Source organism: Hyperolius riggenbachi, chromosome 5 (genome assembly GCF_040937935.1).
Source record: "Hyperolius riggenbachi isolate aHypRig1 chromosome 5, aHypRig1.pri, whole genome shotgun sequence".
Lineage (NCBI taxonomy): Eukaryota > Metazoa > Chordata > Amphibia > Anura > Hyperoliidae > Hyperolius > Hyperolius riggenbachi.
In genome coordinates, this window is record NC_090650.1 from 339,917,838 (window position 1) to 339,933,103 (window position 15,266).

The 15,266-nt window shown below is 42.0% G+C and overlaps 1 protein-coding gene across 2 annotated transcripts in view; it reads right to left on the reverse strand.

Annotated features, from left to right (window-relative positions):
- Nucleotides 1–15,266, reverse strand: part of RB1CC1 (RB1 inducible coiled-coil 1) — a 228,457-nt gene that overhangs the window by 30,867 nt on the left and 182,324 nt on the right. For both annotated transcript variants that reach the window (XM_068237380.1, XM_068237379.1), the window contains exons 18-19: nt 7,546–7,594; nt 5,348–5,395 (exon numbers count right to left, since the gene is read on the reverse strand). In XM_068237380.1, the coding sequence (XP_068093481.1) occupies nt 5,348–5,395; nt 7,546–7,594 (97 nt within the window). The remainder of the gene's footprint in view (nt 1–5,347; nt 5,396–7,545; nt 7,595–15,266) is intronic.

Sequence of the window (15,266 nt, forward strand, 5' to 3'; positions counted from 1 at the left end):
CAGTCAGCCAGATCCTAATCCTATCCTAACATTTGTGTAGCGCATTCCTCCTGTTGGACTCAAAGCGCTAATGAGCTGCATCCACTAAGGGCGTGCTCAAGGGGCCACTCTGCAGGGTTGGACTTTTTACTGAATAGGTACTGACCCTAGCCATGATTCGAACCCTAGTCTCTCATGTCAAAGGCAGAGCCCCTTAACCAGTACACTATCCAGCCACTACTGATACTACCACTACTGACAGACAATATTCTTGAACTATATGCCTTGATGAAGGGACCCTGCAAGGCTCCAAAACCTTGCCATTGTTCTATTTCAATACATTTCTACAAATAACCAAAGGTGCCGGGCTTTTCTCTATTGACTATTTAGGATTAGGACTCTATCTACAATTGCTTATCTCATCAGCTTATTTTTACTCCAGGTTTGCTTTTAAGAGTCACTGAAGTGAAAAAAAAAATGATATAATGATTTGTATGTGTAGTACAGCTAAGAAATAAAACATTAAGAGCAGAGACATGAGTCTAATATTGTTTCCAGTATAGGAAGAGTCAAGAAACTCCAGTTGTTATCTATGCAAAAAAAGCTATTGAGCTCCATGACTCCAAAAGTCGCAGAAAGCCCTGTCTTCTGAAGCTTGTCATCTCAACTGTCACTCTATTTTCTTTTTCTCTCCAGAGGGCAGGTCAATAGTTCACTGGCCTGCTCGGTAAAATCATTTACAGTGCTGAGTAGTGTGTAAACTGCAAATATTAGAGAATGATGCAATGTTATAAAAAACACATATAACTGAAAATAAAAATATGAGAATATTTTCTTTGCTACTAAAGTTCTAGTAATTATCCGTACTGCACAACCAATTCATTATATCATATTTTTTTTCCACTTCAGTTTCTCTTTAAGGTGAACCTGAAGCCAGAGTAGGTATAAAAATTAGATATTTAACTTAGTAAAGGAAAGCCTCTGGATACTCCAGAGACTTCCCCTGTCATCCTTAACTCTACAAATCTAGCGTTGGGTGCCTCTAAGCATAACGAACAAGGGCTTGTCGGATATGCTCTCGTGGCTGAGCTCCAGATCATGCATACTTTTTATCCTTGTGCATGAGTGGCTTTGTGCTACTGTGCTGGCACATACTTGCGTATGCGCTGTATGATCACATTTGTACATGGATGGAAGTACTTCTTTGAACAAGAAGAGGGTCCCGGGCAGCAGTGGTGGGGATGAGGGTTATGCGGAAAGCCTCTGGAGCATCCACAGGCTTCCCACTATTTAAAGAGATTCTGAAGTCTTATTTTTTCCGTTTTTTTTTAATTTAAACTTGTTAAGCATTATATTCTAAGTGGAATCGCCGCAATCCCGCCACAAAACAAGTGTTTTTTAATAGAGGAAAAGACCAGCAAAGTTCCTGGGCTCAAAGGGCTTTACCTTTTTGAAGAGGCAGAGCTTTGAGCTGTAGCTCTGCCTCCTCCGCAGTCAATCTCTGCCGATCATCACCTTCTCCTGACCCTCTCATTCTTCTTCCACTGAGAGGGGCGGGGAGGAGGCGGAGATCGGCAGAGATTAATTGCGGAGGAGGCAGAGCTACAGCGCAATGCTCTGCCTCTCCAGTGCAGCACATTCTGCGACCTGCAAAGTCGTGGAACTTTGCAGGTCTTTTTCTCTATTAAAAACACTTGTTTTGCGGCAGGATTGCAGCGATTCCACTTAGGATATAATGCTTACCAAGATTTAATAAGAAAAACAGGGAAAAAAATCTTCAGAGTCTCTTTAAGTATCTCATATTTCCTACAGGTTTGCTTTAAAGAAAATCTGTAACGAAAAAACCTCCCCTGGAGGGTACTCACCTAGGGTGAGGGAAGCCTCCGAAACCTATTGAGGCTTCCCCCGTCCCCCTCGAGCCCACGGTGGCGGCGAAAATCGGCTATTTCCGCCTATCTCCGTGGGAAGAGCGGATACTGCGCCTGCACTGGAGCCACGGAGGTAAATATTTACATCGCCGCTGCTCCGGTGGCGGTGAAAATCCTCCTGGAGCAGCGACGATGTCAATATTTACCTCCGTGGCTCCAGCGCAGGCGCAGTATCCGCTCTTCCCACGGAGATAGGCGGAAATAGCCGATCTCCGTTGGGCCACTCTACTGCGCAGGCGCAAGTCTCCTGCGCCTAAGCAGTAGAGCGGACCCGACGGAGATTGGCTATTTCCGCCTATCTCCATCAGAAGAGCCGAAACAGCGCCCCCGATGGAGCCTGGAAAGGTAAATATTGAACAGGCTGTCGGATCTGTCGGGACAGAGGAGGATGGGGGAAGCCTCATTAGGATCCTAAGGTTTCCCCCTCCCGAGGTGAGTACCCCCCATGGGACGTTTTTCTTGTTACAATGTCTCATTAATGTGAACAACAGATGGTTCACTAGGCTTAATTTATACTTACCCAGGGCTTCCTCCAGTCCCACAAGCAACGTCCGAGTCCCTCATTGTCTTTATCGGATCCTCCATTAAGCCACCATGACTCCTGGTATCCGGGAATTTGTGGCCTTCTGTGCACACCTTCGTCGCACTCCTGTCCGCTGAAGCGGTCTGCGCAGTTTTACTGTACAGGTGCAGAATGCTACAGGGGATGGGAGCACAGCGGGTGGGGGGCGCATACGCAGAAGTCCTCGACTGGCGGCGACTGACCGGATTACCGGCAATCATAGTGCCAGAATGGAGGGGCCAATGAGGACGGCGAGGGACTCAGCGCTGCTCATGGAGCTGGAGGAAGCCCCAGGTAAGAATAAATTAAGCCTAGTGTGCCATCTATGGTACACTTTAAGCCTACCAAAGGCTAGTTTTAAGAGAGTAATTATGTATCTGTGGTAATCCAAAAGGTTAGTGGATAGTCAGGAAATTGGCACTGTTAAAAAGAAAATAAATATGGCAAATTCCTTTTACTTACAGAGTCACTTTAAATCACAAAACAACTTCTGCAGCAAAGATGTCTACTTACAGCAATTGTTTTTTTATGAAATTGGAATTACATTTTATTTTTTACAACCAAACAGAGACATCTGTAAGCTCAGCAACATAGATAACGGAACAAGCCACAGGATCAATATGCTATTATCTATAGCAAAAGCGAGCTTAGTGAAAAAAATTCAGAAAAAGTAGAAATAGAGAAAGGAGTTGGTCCCTGGTAAATGGTCATATACAAGTCCACAAATTCACTAAGGAGTATAATCAGCTTTGAAATGCAATATTCATCCAGGATAATATGCAGCACATTTCACAAACTCCCAGTAGGAACACATTCACAAAACAAAGTATTCTACTTAGAAAAACAATAACCATAGATCACAATATTCAGATTCATAACATGAATTCCACTAGCAATGCAAAGATGCCAAACAGTATGTCTGCAATCCAATGTCACACGTGAGGCACTCTTGTAGGTGTACCATCAGAATACTGCCATACACACAAATCAGAAGAACATTAACCTATCTTAACAAATGCTTACAGTCCACCAAGATAAGAAAAAATGTAACCATAACTTTCATTTATTGTGGGGAAATTATAACACTTGAAGGAATCCCCTGTAAACTGAGGAGAACGTATGAATTCCATGCAGATCCTAGTCAAGGAACAGACCTGGGACTTTAAGTCTAGAAGTCAAGATCATTACCGATCCGCAATGTTGCACCATATGCAAATATAAAACAAAACAATTTCAATATAATATACTTGAATACCACATGCCCTAAGGCACATGTGTCAAATTCAAAGCCTTCGGGCCATATCTGGCCTGTTTTGTCATATTATATATTGCACAACGGCTTCAAAATGTGCATGATTGTGTCAAATAAGGGCTATGCTATTTTAAAGCACACATTACCCATAAACTACATCTATCATGATGTGACATACTGCTGGTAGTAGAGAGCAGCATTTCTACTTCAGCGTTTCACCTTTTTCAACATCCACACTATTTTGCGGATTGCTACAGGACAAGACATAAAACCAGGACTCGCAGACCAGGGGAATACATTGGCCACAATTCCCTAAGGTTATCTTTAATAACAATTCTGAGCTGTTTTTACGGTTATCACCCTGGTGATAAGTCCAGTAGTATTCACTTATCAATTTACCTCAGGCAAACCTTAAGGACTACTGTAGGGAGGGTAGGAGAAAAAAAGAGTTGAACTTACCCGGGGCTTCTAATGGTCCCCCACATCCCCGCAGTGCCTGCGCAGCCACTCGCCGATGCTCCAGTACCCGCCTCCGGTTCACTTTTGGAATTTTCGACTGTAAAGTCGGAAAACCACTGCGCCTGTGCTCTCGCTGACGTCACCAGGTGCATACTGCGCAGGTGCAGAAGGTAACTGGGCCTGCGCAATACACTCCTGGTGACGTCAGTGGGAGCAAGGACACGGCCGTGCAGGCGCGGTGGTTTTCCGACTTTAAAGTTGGAAATTCCAGAAGTGAACCGGAGGCGGGGACTGGAGCATGGGTGAGTGGCTGCGCCGACACAGGATGTCTGCGGGGACCATTAGAATCCCCAGGTAAGTTCAACTCTTTTTCCCCCGACCCCCCTACAGTTCTCCTTTAACCACTCTGCGACCGCCTAATGCAGAATCGCGTCCGCAGAGTGGCTCCCCAGAACCGCAGAATTTTTACTATATACAGCGCAGAAATCTCACTGCTCATAACAACAAAATGATCTTGTTATTTTCGCCACCAATTAGGCTTTCCTTGGGTGGTGCATTATGCTAAGAATTATTTTATTCTAAATGGATTTTAACAGAATAATACAAAAAATAAATCTAAGTAAAGGTTGCGATTAAATCAAAGGAAGTATAATTAAATATAAAGCATGTATTAAATAGAGACAAAATGATGAAGGCATTAACAAAAACTGTTAAAGAAAATGAAGATTTATACTATTGGTGAAATAATAGGGAATATAAAAGATGGGTCGAGACAGAATAGATTTACATTTGCGACAAACAGTTGTTATTGATCAAAATAAAATTAAAAATGCCTGAAAAGTGTCTGTTGTTGGTTCCAGTTTAGTAGTTGGGTCTTTCAACAGGAAAAAATAAATCCAAATTAAAGGGATCTATTGCTTACATAACAGAGACAGCAATAATGGGGAATAGACTGCAGTCATTTAAAAGTCAGTCACCATTTACTGAGATTTGTTGTCCAGTACACAGCATATATTGGCAGTACCGCAAAGCACTACTAAATCAATACACTCTATCACATACATAGGCAACTTGAAAATATTACTTTTATGAAGGATGGTTAATGAAGCAATAAAGAACTTCTTTTCAAAATGAATGTACAGAATTGCTGAAAAACAAATTACTTACAAGCCTCTGATTCAATCGCTTATTTTCTTCTTCTTTTAGTTGCAAGGTCTGATCCGAAAATATAAAACAAGGGAATCATACAGGTTAATAAACATGTACCCATAAGCATTTATAACAATAGAGGAAAAAAAAAATGCCAATTAACCTTTTCCAATCCTATTTCCTGATCACCTATGCCCCCCTTGCACTTAATTTTTTTTGGTGTGCTGAGGGGGGTGGGTGACTGGGTTGTGTGGTGGTGACAGGGATCGGGAGGGCCTGTACCTCCTCGAGAGAGGGGGTGAGCAGACATCAGTGGCAGGGCCATCTCCAGCTCGTGCGCTGTAGCTCCACCTCCATGCATGAGCGCTAGAGTAATTCTGTTATTTTGCGGCACTGCGTGGTGCTGGAGAGGATCAAGGTGTCAGACCTTGTCCAACGCTTTGATCCACAAAAGGTAATGCCGTGTTGGACTAAATACAGCAGTGGGGCCCCTAGTGGTCATCTCAAATGCGCCCACATAGTATTTATATTATGTGGTTAAGCGGCGGAAGTTGGGGCTGGCGGCATTCAAAGTGTCAGACTTAAAAACGTTAATCTGGAGAGCTCAGCGCCATCTAGCGCCAACCAGTTTTTCTATGTCAGACTATGTTCTACATTAGTCCTATGGAGAAAAATGCCAGTGTCAGGCATAGTCCGACATAGGATTGAAAAGGATTAATAGCCAAAGCAATGCGATAATAGATGTCTAAAGAAAATATTCCTATACAAGAACTCTACCAAAAGCACTACCGCTGTAATATTTCACATAAAGGTGTTCTCTGTTCCCACTGTACAGCTACACCCCTCCCTCCCTTCAACCAAGCAGTTTCAACCGAGGAGATTATACTTCCACACCATCCAAAAATAAAGTTTTTGATTTTGTTTTCACTCTGAGCCAACCCCATTTCCTCCCCCTTATACACAAAATGACCCCTGAAGTTCCAGCAATGGTGTCATGGTGAGGCTTCCATTCATACCTCTGTCATCTTCTGTCAACACAGTAGTCCCACCTTCTGGTTCACTTGTGGATGGGGTCATTGTGTTCTTTCCACTACCTGCTACCAAATGCAAGGAAGGCATAGCTTTTACAGCCATTGACAAACCCCATTGTATCTACTGGCAGTGAGCATTGTTACAAGTGCTGCAGCAGGGAGGTGCTGCAATGTGGGAAAGGAGGAGGAATTCCTGTTATGCAGCGTGCAGTTAGGCTAAAAATGGGTACAGAAATGAATAGAGCCAAAGTGGCTGCAAGTAATTGTAGGGTTTAGGAGTGCTTGGAAAGATGGTGTGGTCACATGGGTGGGTATAGGAATAGGTAGGAAGTACAGTTTAAGGTTAGTTGGGGGATAAAGTGTTGGTTTGTAAAAAATTAAAGTACACACAGTGGGTCTTTTTATAGTTTGCATTTAAAGAAGTTATTTAAGCATAATAGTTACATCGGAATGCAGGGGGAGAGTGATTGCTCTACCAGTTGCTATGTATTTCTGCTGATTGATAGCCTATCATGGCTGTCAATAGATCTAGAAGTAGGACATCCATTCAGATTGAATATCTAGTAGGAAGGCATTGGTTCATATTGAATATCTAGTTGGAAGACATCGGTTCAGATTGAATATCTAGTTGGAAGCCATCGGTTCAGATTGGAGATTGAGTTGTAAGACATTGGTTCAGATTGATTGGTGGGGTGGTGACCATGGAGCTGGAGGTTGCACAGCATCTATGATTACAGGCAGCACAGATTTTCCTTTTTTACTATGCAAAAATGGAACTTAAAACAAACAAACAATTATTTATGCATAAATAATGTCCACATAAACGCATACCCGGTTTCGGAACCTTGCTAGTTACACTCTACACCCTGTTCGGGAGCGGTTATCCCCGTCAGGGTAAAGATTTCAGGTACACAAGCTGAGCAGTCTCGTCGCTCTTGCTGCTGTGTCATTGCTGCAGCATGCTCTCTCTGCTGTCATATAATGACATCAGAGCCGTGTGACGGTCAGGAGGCAACTTTACTGGCTCCTAACCCTGTGATTACTGTGAGCCAATTACAGTAATCACTGATTACAAAAGGGAAAAGGTGGCTCTGGACCTTAAGGGGCTAGAACCGTCCGGTTCCAAAAGTGTTACTTATTGCAAACAATTACAGATCACAAACAGCGAAGGTAGGGCCTACATACCCTCTCTAGCAGCAGTATCTTCTGCTTTTCTTCAGACAGCATAACATCACTAAAAGTGAAAGATATACATTTAAAGAAAGGTTAAAGATGGTAAATAAATAACCTGCAAATGTATTTTTATTTGCAACACAAAGCTCCAAACACTAATAGTTTGACAAATAAAAGACAGAATGCCCAAGTGGAAGTTATTTCTTCCTTTCAAGCTGCTGCAACTCTGGAACTTCCTTGACACTGTATCAAAACACCCACAGACCGAACACACTGAAACCAGCGCAGGATATTTGGGCGCAGCAGCGCAGGAGATTTGGGCGCAGCCGGCGCCACCACAGGCCGTAATAGGAATTACAGCTATAGCAGCACACAGGGAGTAACTTCAGCGCCATCAGAAGATGGAGCTGAAGTTACTTTTAAAACATAATAATTTGGCTTCCAGCAATTGCTGGAAGCCGAATTATTTCATTCCCCACTATCCATGGCGGCCTGGAGGGGGAATAGTATTTAATACGGGACTTGTGCAGCAGCAGGATCAGCCATATACCAGCTGTATCCTGCGCCCAAGTCTCCAGCGCCGTTATCTCTCGTACGCCAACAGACACATATATACACACTTTGAAAGGAATGAGAAGTCTACCTTAACAATCAATAGATACATCATCATGTGACTGCAAATTAATCAGTTATTTAAAGTGGGATAAAACCGACATAACATTTAATAAAATGTGTTTTCCTACTTTTGATTACCTATACAGTTACCATATTTGTTTTTTGTGCACAAGTAATGTTTACCTACCAATTGCAAACTCCTAAGGTACAGTTTATTGGCTCTGAAAGCTGGCATTGCATTTTAATGCATAGCTGCTGTATTGTTATATTAAAATCTATCTAGTGATCACTTAACCCAGCAAAAACATTTGAAGTAGCATGCGATGCGACAAGGGCAAAGAAGCAACTTACCAAAGTGCACCTTCATTGTCTAGTATTACAGGCGTCAGCCCGTGCACTTGTAACAACACACTGCATGTTCAATGCTGTAAAGAAATCTGTTGCACTGTATTGCAACTAATGAGATGTGAAGTGTTCATAGACTTTAAGGGTCCATTCACACTAGAATTTGCTAAACGCAATCGCAAATGCTGAGCGATTTTCTGGAGTTCCAGCAATTTTTCACTGTACAGAAAGCGTTTTTTCAGAGATTAGCATTTTGCGATTTCTAGTTCAATAAGCTGTGTCTGTCTTCCATAAACAGGAAATAACATCTGAACAGGAAAAAGAGGTGTTTTGTGGGTAAACTGCAAGGTTTGATGGGTAAAATTGCTGGAAAAACTCTGTTGATTGTGAAAAGGCCAGCACTTACAGAGCGGTTTACCAGCACTCCTATACTTAACATTGCAACGCTAATTGCTCAGAATCGTTTAGAAAATTCTGCAGGCAACGCGTTTGCGTTTCAGCAAATCGCTTAGATGAGAAGACTTCCATATACTTTTCATTATACACGCGTTTTTCAAAACGTTAGCGATTTTCAGCAATGCTGGGCCCTTAATCACACCTAGTTACAGTGCGCTAATATTGTCCATCGGAAAGCAATGCATCAAAGTGAAAATATCACAACACTCAGTACTCATAGCTGGCAATAATGCGGGTACACAAAAAATACCCATAGCCAGTAGATTTTACACTTGAATTACAGTCATGTAAACAAGTAAATGCATAAAGCATGTTTTCTTGAATCCTTAACATCTTTCAATGTAAAATGTGATCTTAAAGCGGACCCAAACCAAACATTTTTTTTAATTAAAAATATTTAGTTGCACCACTCTGACACATACAAAGATAAATAAACACTCCTTCAAGCCTATGAGCATTTCAGTGCATGCTTTTCACCCTTCTCTTTTCATAACTAGGATTATACTGGGGGCAGCCATTAGCAATTCCTCCATTGGCGGACACCACCTACTTCACCAGTTTGCCGGATTTTGTCCCGGCAATTTGAAAGGAAGGGAGGGGTTCCTCCAATAAATGTAAAATATTTTATATTTGTCATCATGCAGCTGAAAAAAGGCTGCTATTTATTATTATAATTTTAGAAAATAGATTTTATTTCTGAAATCTTGTATTTTTAATTTGGGTCCACTTTAATATAGTAAAGATCTTACACCATTTACACTTTGTACTTCACTGTGTAATGTAAGGATGCACAACTGCAGATTTAGCATGTTGAAAAAGTAAATACACCCCTGTGTTTATCTCTCAGCACAAAAAATACGTCAGAATGCTGAAAACATGTATGCATGTGATAAATCACTAAAAGCCAGTGTTGCAATGCACAACACTGCAGCGGGGTGTGTATTGAAGTCACTTGCACTGTGCATTGGGAATGTGCCCTTACAGCAATGGACGTACATTTAAAAGCATTGCGCGCTAATTTAGGCGTGGCATAACCACCCTAAAAAAATTTGGTTGAAAAGGTGCAGTAAATATTACCAATATTATACTACTTAATTGATATAGTGAAATATTGGTAATATTTGCCGATATGTCACTATGACCTAACCTCTACCTACTCTCACACAGAACACCCCCTGGTCCTCCCTCTGGAGGTTCCTAACCTTAACCTCCCCTGGTGCTGCCTAATCTTGGGCCTGGTTCACATCAGGGCCGTTTCTGTGTGCTTTTCACAGTGCATTGCCCTGTGCGTTCTGCAAGGTATTGATTTTCTCATGTCATTAAATGTGCCTGGTTCATATCTATGCACTGCCCTGCGTTACAAAAACATAGTGTTGCATGCATTTCTGTGCGCAGATCAATGCAAGTGAATGGGCGCGCTTTTTTAGCGCATAGCAGCGCATACAAGCTCATAGAAGCGCACGTGTTTTTAACCCTAATTGAAAAAAAAAATACATTTTCATATGAAAACAAAGCGTTATTGACAACTGCTACAACAAGCAAAACATGCTTAAAAAAAGCGCACCGCAACGCACTGAAAGGTGCACGTTTTCTTTATCATTTCTCAACGCAACCCAATGTGAACAAGGCCTTAACCCACTACCACAGTAGGTAACTAACCTTAACCTTCTCCCCAGTTCCACCCTCCCGACTCTAAATCCCTGAGACAAATGTAAGCGACTGCACCTTATGTGAACTGCGGCTATTTATAGTGGATGCTTCACGCCCTATTTTAGTAGCCGCAGTTTGCATATTAAGCAGGCGCTCAAATTTGTCGCCATCTATTTAGCTGTTCTAAGCCAATGGTGGTGTGTTAACTACATCTACATAAGGAAATAAAATGTTAATTTTTGGGTGAACAATTCATTGCGCAGTCATTTTTACAACTTTTTATTCAATGACATCAATTTTATGTTATGTTGTTTGAATGAAGATATAATATGATGCCCACATGTTAAGGAAAACAATGGAAAAAAACTATAATGGGACAACTTACTCTTTTACATTACTGTAAATGGGTTTTCTATAGATCAAGTCCAAAAGGGAAAATTGCACTTTTAAGAACAGGATGCAGAAGATAATTGCCCATTCTAATTACCTTTTGCAAAGTAATTGTTTTGAGCAGACAAAATATCCAATTAAGGAAATCTTATTAGCCGTTGCATACTCCACCAGGATAGTACATTTCGCATGCATTTTCTATACCCGACTTTTCGCATGCCAGCTTAATTGACAATCATAACATGGGAAACGGAATGTGTGGTTTGAAAATCTGCAGCAAGCTCGCCAATTTTTTTTTATGCAGATTGGAACGGACTACAAAAAATGCATTCGATGGAAAATTTTAAATTGAAATTGCATTGCTTTCAGTACTAATATGAATTTTCGCGATAGAAATTGGCACTCAGTGAAAATGGGCCCTTACTCCTTGTTGACAGGAGCTGCCTCTGAAATCAATGCATTGTGCATAATAAAGTGAAAAGCGCACCTCTGCTGCATCCACTGACTATGCAGGCTACAGAAATACTGCGGCATTGATGGCATAGTTCTTCAGTGGTTTACATATAAATGAAAACTTGCTACCGCTCAAGGACTTAAATGCATAAATACCTATTGAAAAATGAGTATAAATCACCAAACCTGCCCTAAAATCAATTAAAATAATGCGGAGTGCTCCAACAAACCACAATGCTCAGCACACCAACACACATCCCATTCACTCTGGTACCGGTACCAATCCTGTAATGTCCTCAAAGTGTTGAAAAATGTGGCTGCTGAATAAGCATTGAGGGTGATCATAGGCCGTTTCCAGGCTCAAGCTGCACAGATTCCTCCCAGCTATATTATACACAATTGCAAGGCAACAGGCTCTTACCACCCGACCGACAGATTGGGTCACTAATTCATCTTGCCCCGGCATGATCTTGCTGGGTAAGTTCCTCCTTCCGTCTTCTGCTCAACCCTTCCCGCAACTCAGTAGGGAGCTGAACTCAGCTGTTGGCTCTACCCAGAATGGCCGGCTAGTGGGAGCGCTCAGAACGCATGTCGCAATGAAGTCCCGCCCATCGACGCGTTGCGCCCGTCCACTGCGAGCATAGTTCTTCAGTGGTTCCAATCCTTCTTGAGTGGCAGAACCCAAAAAGTGTCTATGGGGTCCTTCCGGTCCACCCCTGTACCACTTAAGTATGGGGTGCCCCAGGGCTCAATCCTCTCTCCCCTGCTTTTCACGATTTACATGTTACCGCTTGGAAAACTAATCCAAAAACATGGCCTGACATACCAATGCTATGCGGACGACATCCAACTATATCTTTTCTTCAAGAATGGTGTGACAGACCCAACTCTAACTATAAACGCCTGCTTACGTGAACTACAGCAATGGATGAATGACAACTGGCTGAAACTGAATGCAGACAAAACTGAAGTCCTTCTGATCGGAGGGCAGCGCATGACAACAAAACAACTTAACTTGCAGTCTTCACCACTGGGAATAGGAGGCACGGATCTACGCAGCTCTGATCATGTGCGTAGCCTGGGAGTTCTAATTGATGGGGATTTAAACTTCAGAACTAACATCTCTGCTGTGGTGAAATCATCCTATTTTCACCTTAAGAACATCGCAAAAATCAAGCACCTCATCCCCCAAAAGATCTACCAACTTTAGTTCATGCCTTCCTTACCTCCCGACTCGACTACTGCAATGCTCTCTACACTAGCCTTCCAAAAAAGGACTTGTACCGCCTACAGCTGATACAGAATACTGCTGCCAGACTGCTAACCAACCAACTCCATCACTGCCACATAACGCCAGTCCTGCACTCCCTTCACTGGTTACCTATAGAATGGAGGGTCCTATTCAAGATCGGCCTACTGACATTTAAATCACTGAATAATCTGGGCCCTGGATACATTAAAGAAATGTTGCAGCTGCGTAGCAATCCCCGCATTCTCAGATCCACAGGTTCTAATAATCTAGTCATTCCCAGAGTCCACTTGGAAACTTTTGGTCTCAGAGCCTTCTGTCATGCTGCCCCTACGTTTTGGAACTCTTTACCTCAACAGATCAGGACAGCTCCATCCCTGGACGTGTTTAAATCCAGACTGAAAACCCACCTTTTCAGTTTGGCATTTGCAGAAATATAACTTTTGTTGTGTGAATACTTCATCCTACTACCAATTACTGAATCTGAGAGAGCCTAAGCGCTTTGAGTCCTATGGGAGAAAAGCACTATAGAAATGTTATTGTATTGTATTTTTGTATGCATGCCCGCAACCCCAGGGAAAAGAGAATGCGGCACTGTGTGGAGATGGCGACCACTATATGGATGAGAGGCCAAAGAGTAGACAAGTAATGCTTCTCACCCCAGCACACTATTACAAACCTAGTTTATGGGGAGGTTCATAAAAAAAATAAATAATTAAGGGCTTGATTCATGAAGCTGTGGTGCAATAGCAGCGGGAGCTCCATGACAGCAGCGCAACCTAAATTCAGGGAGGCACGCTAAGTGCAGTCCTGCAGCGTAGCGTGCCTTCCTTAGTGACGCGCACTGCTTACATTAGCAACGTACGTTCCTTGAAATGCCTGCCAGAGCTGTGAGGTATCGTGACCGCAATAATTCACTAGCGCGGCCGCTACTATGTAGTAACTATGTCAATTAACACAGTAGCGGCACATCAGCACCCAGCATTTAAAGTAACACACATTGCTAATGTAAGCAGCGCGTGTAACTAAGGAAGGCCTGCTACGCTGCAGGACCGCACGTACCGTGCCTCCCTGAATTTAGGTAGCGCTGCTGTCACGGGGCTAATGCTGCTATAGCAGTGGGGCTTCATGAATCAAGCCCATAGTTAGAGGTACTCAGTTTTAATAAACTCAAGTAATCCGAATCTAAAAAGGGCATAGCACTCAGTTGCTGATGTAATATTTTTTATAGAAGAGTAAAATATTAAACTGTAATACCTAGAGAGGCAAGAAATCAAACACAGCATTTTTTAATTCCGGAACTGTGTGCATGTCTATAACGTACTCCCAACTTCTCACAAATTCCTAGCAATGGACAACCAGATCATTTATTTTCCTCACTGAAATTTCGGATTAATGCCATATAGAGGGAGAACTCTACAGCTGACATCGCAGCACAGGTACCCAAGAAGAAACTTGATTTATTTATTAAATCTGGTGTTTGAGGAAAAACAGGTGCAAACGTTACGCTATAAATTATCAATAATTGTACTTAATGCTCACATGATATGAAAAAGCAGATAAAAATTCTCATAAGGTAGTGAAAATGAGACAAAACACACATCTAACCTCAGCAATGCCACATACAGATGCAAATAAAAAATGCATTAAAATATTTCCTCTTAGTTGGGAAATTCACTAATTAAGTCATGTTTTGGGTGTGGTTCAAAGAATGAATATAGTCCTTTAAAGGACCACTATCGCGAAAAAAAGTAGGCAGTTAAAAAATGTGACAGATGGCAGGTTTTGGGCCAGTCTATCTTTTTAAGGGGGGTTCTCAGGGCTTTCTTTGTTTTCAACAGCATTTCCTGAACAACAGTTGCAAAATCTAACTGACATAATAGTGTGCAAGTGATTAGGGAGGCCGGCTGGTATCTTGCTATTTTGGCAGTTAAGCTGCTGTTCAGGAAATGCTGTTGAAAACAAAGAAAGCCCTGAGAATCCCCCTTAAAAAGATGGACTGGCCCAAAACCTGTCATCTGTCACATTTTTTAACTGCCTACTTTTTTCGCGATAGGGGTCCTTTAAAGCAACGTTCATCACATTTATTTTACTCTGTAATAATTACTGTTCTAATGTATATAAAATATTTACGTCAGCAAAGTGCACAACGTGCGTTGAAAGCGCCCATGTGTGAATGGAGCCTTAGCAGTAAGGCAGATATGTACGATAAAACGCCATAGAAATCTGTATTTCAATGTCTTATTGTCTATCTAATTATCCTACCAAACCTTAACCCAAAGTAATGTTATCTCTAGTAAAAAAACAAAACAAAAACCTTCCCCCAGGTTACAGTATAGTTAGAAGTGAAAGCAGACATATTCTACGGTAGCCTTATGCCCTGTTCAGAGATTCAGAGAGAGTTGTATGCCGTATAAGTTGATCTTGCTCAGGATAGGTGAAGCTGTACATTAAAGCAGACCTCCAGTATAATTTAACAGTTAGTGCCAGGGACACTAATGCCCTGTGTTATAATAAATTATGATAGGTGCAATTCTGTGTACTTACGCCATACATAGTGAAGACCCCAGCCACA